The sequence below is a fragment of the Oncorhynchus mykiss genome, chromosome 13 (assembly GCF_057628025.1).
Source record: "Oncorhynchus mykiss isolate SJ-2025 chromosome 13, ASM5762802v1, whole genome shotgun sequence".
Lineage (NCBI taxonomy): Eukaryota > Metazoa > Chordata > Actinopteri > Salmoniformes > Salmonidae > Oncorhynchus > Oncorhynchus mykiss.
Window position 1 is genome coordinate 72,790,653 of NC_143034.1, and position 14,180 is coordinate 72,804,832.

Genomic DNA, 14,180 nt, shown 5'->3' on the forward strand with positions numbered 1-14,180 from the left:
CCATACAGCATTTACGGCGATGCAACCTTGGCAGAAGTCAGGGCATTCATTCTTGCTGCATTTCACCGAGCAGAGCTGTTGTGAAGGAAGGGGTCTTCTTCTTCTTTGCTATTATGACGGTCTGCAAACAATTTTTATAGATGCACGACTCCAAATGATTTGCCTATTTATCAGCCTACTATTCCGTAATGAATAGAAATAGTGATAACAGGGCAGATATTCCTTACACTTTCTGTATATGTTCATACAAGTGGCCACAGGAAACTTCTTTGATCAGAGGTTAGTTTGTTTAATATAGTTTGCAACCCGAAGTTTACACTTACAGCAATTTACAAACAAGACACTCAGTTCTCAAGATCCTGTTTTCCCTTTTTATCCCCTACTATGGTTCACCCCTTAACTTTAATACAATATAAACTAATAAGTAATAGTTGCTAATACAAAGATTTTTCTGCTAGGCGGAGTTCAGGTTATTATTACTTGCAATTAGTTTCCCAATCCTTCTTCCTCTTGCCCGACCGAGCCCCCTGTCTCATTGACAATTCAAAATACAGATTCATTCATTATTATTTTTTCTTTATCAATGTGTGTCTAACTGTGTGCTTGTGTGTGTATTTGTGTGTGAGTACAAGGGCATAGGTGTGTGTGTGTGTGTGGGTTTGAAATTGGTGGAGGGTGGTATGTGCATTAACATTAGTGTAGTAACACATTAAACATTGGTTTAGGTGTTATTACATGATCGGTTAAAGTCATTATGTTATTCATTTAAAAAGTTGTTACTCACCTGACTGGTAACGTAACTTATTACAGTAAGTGGAAAAGTTATTACGACAACAATTCAACATTTTATCATTAACCAACAAGATATTACATTTACCAGTTTTATTACATTATAAATGTAATAAGGAGCATTTGAAATCAATATAGATTTATAAAATATACAATTTAAGTGATAACTTCTTGTTTAGAAGATAATGGATTGAATGTATTAATCATTTCCCCCACACACAGGTTCACTATGACATGTTATCATAACATTTATCCATTTAGAGCCCAATGTGTGATATTACATAGACACAGTGGAGACCTGATGCTAGATCAGAGCTGCATATTATGCTCCACAGAGGTTACCATGGTGATCAGACTAAGGCAACTGTTTAACCTTTATGGGAACGGGGGCAGTATTGAGACGTTTGAATGAAAAACGTGCCCAAAGTAAACTGCCTGTTGCTCAGGCCCACTTTCTCAGGCCCAAACACTCTAAAGTTTCCAAAACTGTCAAAATAATGTCTGTGAGGAAAACAGAACTGACATGGCTGGCAAAAACACAAAGAAAATCCAACCAGAAAAAAAAGAAATTCAAATCACAGGCTTTTATTTTGTAAAGCTATAGAAAACCCCTATGTCCATCCACCAGATTGCAATTGATATAGCTTCTACTAGCTGTCAACTGTCTTTATTCAAGGTTTTGAGGCTATTGTTTTGAAAAATGAATTAGTATTTTGACTTAGAGTCTGGTGACTGCTAGGGTCACATCAGTGGTTTTGCGCGCAATGAGGAAGGTACGCTCTTGCTAATTTGATGTTCAAATTGAACACAGTCCTTTCCGTATGAAATATTATAGTTTATTTACATTTCAGACAACCTGAGGATGATATAGACACGTTGTTTGACTAGTTTCGACAAAGTTTGCCAATAACTTTTAGAACTTTTGTTTGCATTTTTCAACGAGGGAAACTGGTGGATTACTGAGTCAAGCGCGTCAGCTAAACTAACTTTTTTTAATATAAAGGACTTTATCGAACAAAAGGACCATTTGTGATGTTTCTGGGACTCTTATGATTGCAACCAGCTGAAGATCTTCAAAGGTAAGTGATTCATTTTATCGCTATTTCTGACTTTCTTGACTCCTCTACTTGGCTTGAAATTGTTTTTCATGCTTTTGTATGTGGGGCACTGTCCTCAGATGGTGGTCTGCTTTCGCCGTAAAGCCTTTTTGAAATCTGACGCAGTGGCTGGATTAAAAAGAAGTTAAGCTTTATTTTGATGTATGATACATGTATTTTCATGAATGTTAGTAGTTCTATTTCTGTCATTTTGAATTTCGCGATCTGCAATTTCACCGGATGTTGACGAGGCATCCCGCTATCCCAAAGAGTTAAGAATGGGAGATGGATACGACTGTTCACTAGATGTTTTCTACTGATCCTTTATTTAGGGATCTGGAACCGGTGCCAGATGGGAGGAAGATGAAATACAGCATGTTTGTGTTTTCTGGTGTTTTCTCATTGGCCCTAAATAAACAGAGCTCTTCCCACCTAGACAGACATAAGGTTCCTTCGCCAGTGTGTGTTCACTGGTGTGAATAAAGGGTCCATAACTGACTGAAAAGCTTCCCACACTGATCACAGATATAAGGATTCTTTCTCTCCAGTGTGTGTTCGCTGGTGTTTAGTCAGGTTGCATGCCTGATTGAAGCGCTTTCCACACTGATTACAGCTATAAGGCTTCTCCCCAGTGTGTGTTCGCTGGTGTGCAGTCAGGGTGGAAGCTAGAGCAAAGCTCTTTCCACAATGATCACAGCTGTAAGGCTTCTCTCCTGTGTGTGTTCGCTGGTGTGCAGTCAGGGTGAAACCTGCAGCAAAGCTCTTCCCACACTGATCACAGCTATAAGGCTTCTCTCCTGTGTGTGTTCGTTGGTGTTTATTCCGGTTTACTGATTGAGAAAAGCCCCTTCCACAATGATCACAGCTATAAGGCTTCTCTCCAGTGTGTGTTCGCTGGTGTATAGTAAGGGAGGAAGCTAGACCAAAGCTCTTCCCACATAGACAGACATAAGTTCTCACTCCAGTGTGTGTTACCTGGTGTCTAATCAGGGAGGAAACTACAGCAAAGCTCTTCCCACAGTGATCACAGCTATAAGGCTTCTCTCCTGTGTGTATTCGCTGGTGTATAGTTAGTTTTTCTGATACAGCAAAGCTCTTTCCACACTGATCACAGCTATACGGCTTCTCTCCTGTGTGTATTCGCTGGTGTTTATTCCGGGTTACTGATTGAGAAAAGCCCCTTCCACACTGATCACAGCTGTAAGGCTTCTCTCCAGTGTGTGTTCGCTGGTGTATGGTTAGTTTTTCTGATACAGCAAAGCTCTTCCCACACTGATCACAGCTGTAAGGCTTCTCTCCAGTGTGTGTTCGCTGGTGTATGGTTAGTTTTTCTGATACAGCAAAGCTCTTTCCACACTGATCACAGCTATAAGGCTTCTCTCCAGAGTGTGTTCGCTGGTGTCTAGTCAGGTGGACTGACTGATTGAAGCTCTTCCCACACTGATCACAGCTATAAGGCTTCTCTCCACTGTGTGTTCGCTGGTGTGTGGTCAGGTGGACTGACTGAACAAAGCTCTTCCCACACTGATCACAGCTATAAGGCTTCTCTCCAGAGTGTGTTCGCTGGTGTGTAGTCAGGTTGACTGACTGATTGAAGCTCTTCCCACACTGATCACAGCTATAAGGCTTCACTCCAGTGTGTGTCCGCTGGTGTCTGGTTAAGGCTCCTGCACGAACAAAGCTTTTCCCACAATCAAGGCAGGGGTAAGGCTTCTCCCCTGTATGAATTCTTACATTAGATTTGAAGGTGTTAGAAGAAGCAAAACTCTTCCCACACTGAATAATGAAGCCACTCTGGCTTGTGAAACTCTTCCCAAAGTCAGAGCAGCAGTGGTGAGGTTTCTTCCCTGTACGTCTCTGCTGGTGTTTCTTGAGATGTTCTGATCTGGAGAGACTCTTCTCTGTCTCGTCAGCAACAGGATGTTGTTGAGGCTCCCCAGATGATAAGCCCCTCCCACTGAGAGAACAACACTTAGGGGTGTCCCCTGTGAAACAAAGACATTGAATAACTGGGTTGTCAATATGAGTCCATAAACACATACTATTTAGCAGACTTACAGGAGCAATTAGGGTTAAGTACCTTGCTCAAGAGCAGACAGATTTTTCACCTTGTTGGCTCATAGATTTGAACCAGCAACCTTTATTAGTGGCCCAACGCTTTAAACCACTAACCTACCTGCTGCCCTTATCAATATACACTCATTGGCCAGTTTATTAGGTACAACCCCCTCCATTCATGAAACTGGAGCGACAATTTACTGGCCACTGAGTGTTTCCTGTTTATCAATCAATTAACAGAAGTTGTAGAATCAGATTGTAGTCTAATCCACACACCCCATTGTTCTTACTTGATGAAATCAAATCTCCCTCCTCGTGTCCTTCTCTCACAGTTCCACTCTGCCCTGCTGTTTTCCTGCAGTCGACCAGCCACACAGACACCTTCTTCAGATCCAGCAGTAAGGCGTTACCAGGAGAGTTGTGACCAGGGGACTCCGGCAGGGTGGAGGGGGACGGGCTAGCTCTGTCCTGGAGACCACAGGAAGTATTGTACATAGAACATCATCAGACGAAACATTTGATTATTGTATTCTATATCTGACTGGTGCATCCTTATAATACCTCCTTTCTCCTGAAGTGTGTAACCAACCGTTCACTACTTTCCACAAATGTACAATTTTTTTTCCTAATCACTTTTTCAAAATGGAAGTGGTCCTTGTAATGCCCCTCTGTCTTATGTTCAGAACCTTTGATTGAGCGTTCATTGGAGTTGAACACATCGTTCACCCCTGAGTTAGTCTTGGTTAACCCAGAACTAATGTCTCACGTAATTGGTCAGCCGCTCTATTCAGTTCTGGGTTCATACGTTTTAGGAGAGATGATGAAACGAGGAGGACGCCAACACCTGCCAAATCGTGATTTGTCAAAATAACCAGAGGAAAACCTAAACACCTGACCTACTGCTGCTCATTATGATGTATTTTCTTAACCTTTATTTAACTAGGCAAGTCAGTTAAGAACACATTTTTAGTTTCAATGACGGCCTAGGAACAGTGGATTAACTGCCTTGTTCAGGGGCAGAACAACAGATTTTTACCTTGTCAGCTCGGGGACAAGGGGGTTATGTCGGGGGTTATATCCTTCCTGTATGGCCCTGTCCGGGGGTGTCCTCGGATGGGGCCACAGTGTCTCCTGACCCCTCCTGTCTCAGCCTCCAGTATTTATGCTGCAGTAGTTTATGTGTCGGGGGGGCTAGGGTCAGTTTGTTATATCTGGAGTACTTCTCCTGTCCTATTCGGTGTCCTGTGTGAATCTAAGTGTGCGTTCTCTAATTCTCTCCTTCTCTCTTTCTTTCTCTCTCTCAGAGGACCTGAGCCCTAGGACCATGCCCCAGGACTACCTGACATGATGACTCCTTGCTGTCCCCAGTCCACCTGGCCGTGCTGCTGCTCCAGTTTCAACTGTTCTGCCTTATTATTATTCGACCATGCTGGTCATTTATGAACATTTGAACATCTTGGCCATGTTCTGTTATAATCTCCACCCGGCACAGCCAGAAGAGGACTGGCCATCCCACATATGCTCTCTCTAATTCTCTCTTTCTTTCTCTCTCTCGGAGGACCTGAGCCCTAGGACCATGCCCCAGGAATACCTGACATGATGACTCCTTGCTGTCCCCAGTCCACCTGACCGTGCTGCTGCTCCAGTTTAAACTGTTCTGCCTTATTATTATTCGACCATGCTGGTCATTTATGAACATTTGAACATCTTGGCCATGTTCTGTTATAATCTCCACCCGGCACAGCCAGAAGAGGACTGGCCATCCCACATATGCTCTCTCTAATTCTCTCTTTCTTTCTCTCTCTCAGAGGACCTGAGCCCTAGGACCATGCCCCAGGAATACCTGACATGATGACTCCTTGCTGTCCCCAGTCCACCTGACCGTGCTGCTGCTCCAGTTTCAACTGTTCTGCCTTATTATTATTCGACCATGCTGGTCATTTATGAACATTTGAACATCTTGGCCATGTTCTGTTATAATCTCCACCCGGCACAGCCAGAAGAGGACTGGCCACCCCACATAGCCTGGTTCCTCTCTAGGTTTCTTCCTAGGTTTTGGCCTTTCTAGGGAGTTTTTCCTAGCCACCGTGCTTCTACACCTGCATTGCTTGCTGTTTTTTGGGTTTTAGGCTGGGTTTCTGTACAGCACTTTGAGATATCAGCTGATGTACGAAGGGCTATATAAATAAATTGGATTTGATTTGATCAGTTAAAGTTAAAACTTGGTCGAAAATGGGTCTTCCAAACAGACAATGACCCCAAGCATACTTCCAAAGTTGTGGCAAAATAGCTAAAGGACAACAAGTCAAGGTATTGGAGTGGCCATCACAAAGCGCTGACCTCAATCCTATAGAAAATTTGTGGGCAGAACTGAAAAAGTGTGTGCGAGCAAGGAGGCCAACAAACCTGATTCAGTTACACCAGCTCTGTCAGGTGGAATGGGCCAAAATTCACTCAACTTATTGTGGGAAGCTTGTGGAAGGCTACCCGAAACGTTTGACCCACGTTAAACAAGTTAAAGGCAATGCTACCAAATACTAATTGAGGGTATGTAAACTTCTGACCCACTGGGAATGTGATGAAAAGCTGATAAATCATTCTCTCTACTATTATTCTGAAATTTCACATTCTTAAATAAAGTGGTGATCCTAACTGACCTAAAACTGGGAATTTCTACTGGGATTAAATGTCAGGAATTGTGAAAGACTGAGTTCAAATGTATTTGGATAAGGTGGATGTAAACTTCCGACTTCAACTGTTTCAAAACAATCCAGATGTCGTTGTTCCAATGTTTTTTCAAGTTCTAATGTAAAAAACGATATATCAAAACTATTTTCTTTAGACATATGATATTGGGATGACTCTGAATATCACACATGGACATTTCCTATGGGCAGATATGGAATCATTCAATATCCTGTGATAGGCCTATGTGGACATCTTATTTTCTCAATAGGACGACAAATACTGACAGTAGGCCTACATTGTATATTTTAAGCTCTAGACTGAGGTCCACATCAGGGTCTTGATATGCTAAATAAGGACAATTTCTGATGCTTATTTGCGCGGAGGATATGCTCAATAATTTGACTAAAATTAACTCCATATCATTCTTCGACACTAGCTATCATTGTTGTGTTACTTCCGCATAAAGACGCGCGCAAACACAAGCTAACAGCACCGTAACTGGTAGCCTAGCAACAAAAATCACCTATTTTCAATGGTCGTTTTCTTTATTTGGGCGCAACAAATTAGTGTATAAACGCTGTGTGATCGAATTGACATCTGAAGAAACAATTTGAGGTGTTCAAAGAAGTTAACCGATACATAATTGGTGTAGGCGATGCCTAATTATTTCTCCCTGGTTCTGACTTGACCTGCTTGTTGCGCATTGCCTTGTATCATCCATCTGTGTGCGATGAGCTAGTAGGCTACTTGGCTGAAATTACCACCATGGTTTCTTTTGTCCTGCTGTTCAAATCGAACTCATGGATGTGGAGGATCCACATTGTCCACTTGACACTTTATAATTTTGCTTTCGTAATTCAGTTTTTAGTAGTTTGATTAAATGATAGTTCAATGTATTATCAACAAATGACAGGAACATCGTTGTACTTACAGTAACGAAAATCTACAACATACTTATGAAAATTGTACCAATGAGAGAGAAAAAAATGGCATTGGATTGGTGGAGTCATGTGATAGTGGGAGAATCCACCATATGTTTTATAACAGCCATTTCCTTTCAAATCAGGGAAGGAAAGTCAACAAGTGCACAGTTAGGGAGGAAGGAAAGATAACTAGGGATTCCATATTATGTAGGTAGAAGTGGAGCTAGCGTGAGGGCCATGGGTGCAACTGTTCCTGCAGATACAAAGAAACATGATGTAGACCTACCATTATTTAACACTATAAAATATTATGTAACACCATAAACATTTTTTAAACTCTATAAAACATGCAACACTATAATGACATATTTAACACTACAAAACATATGATTAAATTAAATCCTGGAATTGGTCTGAGTGGTTGTTGCTCATTTTATAAAGCAATGTATCCTACAGGTGTCTGTCAGTATAACTCCTTGAGGGGACCCCTGGGACTGGCAGCTACACTGCTGGTTGGCTGCTGGTGGGGGAAGGACCAGGCTCTTCAAAATGATTTATTTATTGAGTTTAAATTAAGTTAACACACTGCTTTAATACTTACAAGACCATCATGATTAGTTGACCGACTGATTTTGTCTTGTAGCAATGTGGTGCCTGCCTGTATTTCCTTAAACCTTTGTTTTAGCAATGCAAGCTACTGAGAAAGATGTTTTACATTTCCTAACATATTCTCTTGCCCCCATTTGCCCCCACCCCTAGTGCTGCACCACTGGAATGGCCGTGCATGGCAGAGTTGTTGACAAATATCCAACACATGGGCAAGTCCAGCATCCAGATCAGAGCTGTAAAAATAATCAAGCCAGTCAATTGGCAAAGTTCTTAGTTTGGCACTGTTTATCTGCACAGGTTTGGATTAAAATTGTAAAGACAGGAGGCTATTTTAATTTATTCAGGATGTTTGAAACTGAGTTTGTTCTGATACTACCCAGCATGCATTTGCTCACTGCAATCCACAACATGCTGTTTTACATGTCTATTTGTTTTCTCAGCTACACCTTGAGTGGTGTCCTGCCGGACAGTGAAATATGGCTAGCTCTAAATATAGCTTGGTCTATGGAGTAGCTAGCTAGCGTTGCAAAAGTCTATTGCATTGTAAGGTAGCAGCGTGTCAATTTGGTTTTGAACGGATCAGCTATGTTTTCTGCAAAAATATAGGACTGTCATTTGTATGTGAACTAGCTATCGTTAGCCAGCTTCTGTGTCAATGTCAGCGATTGTTGTCTGGATCAGGACAATGGATGAAGTTGTTGTTTGTGTAACAAACCTTCCATAAACCATTACAGCTAGCTACCTTTCTTTGCCTGTAGGTTAGCTAGCTAGCAGCTTTCAGTTGACTGGTGTTAGCTAGCTACAGAGGCTAGCTGGACTTTGGACAAGCTAATGTTAGCTAATAGCTGTAGTATTGTTGCCAAGCATCCAAGTTGCTGACCAGGTTAGATAGATTTGGCTGAAAAGATGTTAGCATTGTCAGAAATGCTACAAAAAGGTAACACATTGTTGGGTCTTAATGGACAGAAATGTGCACGTGAGAGTAATAAATGATCAAATGTAATCAAATCTGTTCGACTCAGTTGAATCTGTTATTCAAACTTTTTAATTCCCATCATCACTTTATGGAAGCTATAGTGCCATTTGAATCTGACACAATAATTTTTAGCAAAGTAGACACAGAAAATACTGAACACTCACGACGACAATATAAGGGAATCTAAAACAATAAAATAGAAAATAATAATTGTCCAAATACATTTTTTTTGCCCGTGTGTAGTAAGATGAGCATGTCACAATTACTTCAAAAATAGTCATAATTTGAAAAGGGGCAATTAACTAGCTGGCCTGGCGCATCATTGCAAGCATCTTAGCCAGGTAGCCTTGGACAAACAAAAAAAAACGAAAAGCGTGTAAGCGTGTATGACAGAGTCCAAGACCGTTCAGGGAACATAAGTTGGGACACACAACACGTTTTTTTTTCATTTTATTTGTACGCACACACAGAAATCAGCACCATGGATAGACATATTTAGCTTAGGTTGATGGGACTACATTGTTTTTGGCAGGGACTTTGGTTTTAAACGTGTGTGTGAGTCCAATATCGACATAACTTGAAAGGCTGCTCAGCAAGGAAGAAGCCACTGCTCCAAAACCGCCATAAAAAAAGCCAGACTACGGTTTGTAACTGCACACGGGGACAAGGATTGAACTAGAATTGTCTCTGGTCTGATGAGGGCCAAAACTTTATATTTTTGTTTCATGACCATCGTTATGTTTGGAGGAAAAAGGGGGACGCTTGCAAGCCGACGAAAGCACGGGGGTGGCAGCATCATGTTGTGGGGGTGCTTTGCTGCAGGAGGGACTGGTGCACTTCACAAAATAGTTGGCATCATGAGGATAGAAAATGATGTGGATATATTGAAGCAGCATCTCAAGATATCAGTCAGGAAGTTAAAGCTTGGTCGCAAATGGGTCTTCCAAATGGACAATGACCCCAAGCATACTTCCAAAGTTGTGGCAAAATGGCTTAAGGACAATAAAGTCAAGGTATTGGAGTGGCCATAACAAAGCCCTGACCTCAATTCTATAGAATATTTGTGGGCAGAACTGAAAAAGCATGTGCGAGCAAGGAGGCCTATGACTCTGTTACACCAGCTCTGTCAGGTGGAATGGGACAAAATTCACCCAACTTATTGTGGGAAGCTTGTGCAAGGCTACCCAAAACGTTTAACCCACGTTAAACAAGTTAAAGGCAATGCTACCAAATACTAATTGAGTGTATGTAAACATCTGACACACTGGGAATGCGATTAAATAAATAAAAGCTGATAAATCATTATCTCTACTACTATTCTGAAATTTCACATTCTTAAATAAAGTGGTGATCCTAACTGACCTAAAACAGGGAATTTTTACTAGGATTAAATGTCAGGAATTGTGAAAGACTGAGTTCAAATGTATTTGGATAAGGTGTATGTAAACTTCCGACTTCAACTGTATCAAAACAATCCAGATGTCTTTGTTCCAATGTTTTTTCAAGTTCTAATGTAAAAAACTATATCAAAACTATTTTCTTTTAAACAGATGATATTGGGATGACTCTGAATATCACACATGGACATTTCCTATGGGCGGATATGGAATCATTCAATATCCTGTGATAGGCCTATGTGGACATCTTATTTTCTCAATATGACGACAAATACTGACAGTAGGCCTACATTGTATATTTTAAGCTCTAGACTGAGGTCCACATCAGGATCTTGATATGCTAAATAAGGACAATTTCTGATGCTTACTCGCGCGGAGGATATGCTCAATAATTTGACTAAAATGAACTCCATATCATTCTTCGACACTGGCTATCATTGTTGTGTTACTTCCGCATAAAGACGCGCGCAAACACAAACTAACAGCACTTTAACTGGTAGCCTAGCAACAAAAATCACCTATTTTCAATGGTCGTTTTCTTTATTTGGGCGCAACAAATTAGTGTGTAAACGCTGTGTGGTCGAACTGACATCTGGATAAACAATTTGAGGTGTTCAAAGTAGTTAACCTGTGCCTTCAAAGCCTCTCAGTGGCAAATATATAGCATCAGCAATCCAGGGTTTATATACATAATTGGTGTAGGCGATTCCTAATTATTTCTCCCTGTTTCTGACTTGACCTGCCGGTTGAGCATTGCCTTGTATCATCCATCTGTGTGCGATGAGCTAGTAGGCTACTTGGCTGAAATTACCACCATGGTTTCTTTTCTCCTGCTGTTCAAATCGAACTCATGGATGTGGAGGATCACACGTGAAAACTGGACATAGACATTTAAAACACCACCATAGGTAAACTATTAATAAAAGTCAACCAAACTTACCCGATCCATCGTGGAAGCTAACGTTACCTTATTCTTTCGAAAAAATAAACAACGACACTAAATGTGTATGCTAGTTACTTTCTTTGTCACAACGTTCAGATAAAGAAAAGCTCGACCACAACTTTATAAATATCAAAACTCCATTTAAGTTGTGACAAATGAACGTCTCATTTAGACTAATCTTACATTAGAAAAATCCTGTGGAAATGTATTTGGTTTGAAAACTAGATAGAGGATGGTAACAAAGTACTTCCTGTTGATGCTTTCTGGCTTCTTCTGTGGTGTTTAAAAGGTGCCGCCACCTACTGTACATAGTCATCAACACCTCTCTTCAAGTGGGTGAGGCGGTTTAGGGAGTCATTATGCTAGAAAATACTTTTGTATTATATCATTAATCTATTTAAACTGTACATGTTTCACTGTTTTAGAATCATCCTGAATGATAGTAAATGCATTATGTCCACGTGTGGTTGTATTGTTTTTATATTTGCAAATAAAATCTAAAATCACAAATCTAAGGTATTTATAGAAACAACAAAAACAGCTTGGTTAGAGAAATTCTTTGCTATTGTCTTTCAAATGAGCTCATGGCTAGATGCCTTTATAGGGCGTGTAGCGGTTCTCTGAATGGAAGACGCAAAAGCGTCCCGCCAAGGGCTTATAGCGGACTTAGGGGTGCAGACTAAGAAACTTATATTGATCAAATAAACCTCACATAAGCCATTCGTTTTTTGATTGACCAAAATCATCACATTTTCATTGACCTCCACACAAAAACTCCTTGCCTGGTGGAGCGGGGAAAAAACGCCACCTGCTGGAGGGCGACAGATTTTCCCTCGAGTTGGGCCTCTCTCTTTGCCTCTTCTTCTCTGGCAACGTTCTCTTTGAGCGTCCACATATTTTTTTATTGGCTGAGGCCCAGTAAGAGTGGCCTCGTAAATAAAATACCGATTAGCGCTGCGCCATCCTTGTGGTGTAACAGTAAAGTCCGATGTATGTTCAATCCGACGTCTGCAGTGGCCATACAGCATTTACGGCGATGCAACCTTGGCAGAAGTCAGGGCATTCATTCTTGCTGCATTTCACCGAGCAGAGCTGTTGTGAAGGAAGGGGTCTTCTTCTTCTTTGCTATTATGACGGTCTGCAAACAATTTTTATAGATGCACGACTCCAAATGATTTGCCTATTTATCAGCCTACTATTCCGTAATGAATAGAAATAGTGATAACAGGGCAGATATTCCTTACACTTTCTGTATATGTTCATACAAGTGGCCACAGGAAACTTCTTTGATCAGAGGTTAGTTTGTTTAATATAGTTTGCAACCCGAAGTTTACACTTACAGCAATTTACAAACAAGACACTCAGTTCTCAAGATCCTGTTTTCCCTTTTTATCCCCTACTATGGTTCACCCCTTAACTTTAATACAATATAAACTAATAAGTAATAGTTGCTAATACAAAGATTTTTCTGCTAGGCGGAGTTCAGGTTATTATTACTTGCAATTAGTTTCCCAATCCTTCTTCCTCTTGCCCGACCGAGCCCCCTGTCTCATTGACAATTCAAAATACAGATTCATTCATTATTATTTTTTCTTTATCAATGTGTGTCTAACTGTGTGCTTGTGTGTGTATTTGTGTGTGAATACAAGGGCATAGGTGTGTGTGTGTGGGTTTGAAATTGGTGGAGGGTGGTATGTGCATTAACATTAGTGTAGTAACACATTAAACATTGGTTTAGGTGTTATTACATGATCGGTTAAAGTCATTATGTTATTCATTTAAAAAGTTGTTGCTCACCTGACTGGTAACGTAACTTATTACAGTAAGTGGAAAAGTTATTACGACAACAATTCAACATTTTATCATTAACCAACAAGATATTACATTTACCAGTTTTATTACATTATAAATGTAATAAGGAGCATTTGAAATCAATATAGATTTATAAAATATACAATTTAAGTGATAACTTCTTGTTTAGAAGATAATGGATTGAATGTATTAATCATTTCCCCCACACACAGGTTCACTATGACATGTTATCATAACATTTATCCATTTAGAGCCCAATGTGTGATATTACATAGACACAGTGGAGACCTGATGCTAGATCAGAGCTGCATATTATGCTCCACAGAGGTTACCATGGTGATCAGACTAAGGCAACTGTTTAACCTTTATGGGAACGGGGGCAGTATTGAGACGTTTGAATGAAAAACGTGCCCAAAGTAAACTGCCTGTTGCTCAGGCCCACTTTCTCAGGCCCAAACACTCTAAAGTTTCCAAAACTGTCAAAATAATGTCTGTGAGGAAAACAGAACTGACATGGCTGGCAAAAACACAAAGAAAATCCAACCAGAAAAAAAAGAAATTCAATCACAGGCTTTTATTTTGTAAAGCTATAGAAAACCCCTATGTCCATCCACCAGATTGCAATTGATATTGCTTCTACTAGCTGTCAACTGTCTTTATTCAAGGTTTTGAGGCTATTGTTTTGAAAAATGAATTAGTATTTTGACTTAGAGTCTGGTGACTGCTAGGGTCACATCAGTGGTTTTGCGCGCAATGAGGAAGGTACGCTCTTGCTAATTTGATGTTCAAATTGAACACAGTCCTTTCCGTATGAAATATTATAGTTTATTTACATTTCAGACAACCTGAGGATGATATAGACACGTTGTTTGACTAGTTTCGACAAAG

General features: G+C 40.5%; 2 protein-coding genes across 3 annotated transcripts in view; one reads left to right on the forward strand and one right to left on the reverse strand.

Annotated features, from left to right (window-relative positions):
• Positions 1-14,180, forward strand: part of LOC110513420 (uncharacterized) — a 199,117-nt gene that overhangs the window by 53,362 nt on the left and 131,575 nt on the right. The gene's annotated exons all lie outside the window — the stretch shown is intronic.
• LOC110513422 (uncharacterized) lies at positions 269-11,760 on the reverse strand. 2 transcript variants are annotated; one of them, XM_036941929.2, is made up of 3 exons: positions 11,478-11,760; positions 4,235-4,412; positions 269-3,871 (listed from the first exon to the last, which is right to left on the reverse strand). In XM_036941929.2, the coding sequence occupies exons 1-3, from the start codon at positions 11,484-11,486 to the stop codon at positions 2,406-2,408; spliced, it is 1,653 nt and encodes a 550-aa protein (XP_036797824.2). In that variant the 5' UTR covers positions 11,487-11,760; the 3' UTR covers positions 269-2,405. The 2 variants fall into 2 exon arrangements, with proteins under 2 accessions (XP_036797824.2, XP_036797823.2); XM_036941928.2 differs by lacking the exon at positions 11,478-11,760 and having other exon boundaries at positions 4,235-4,454.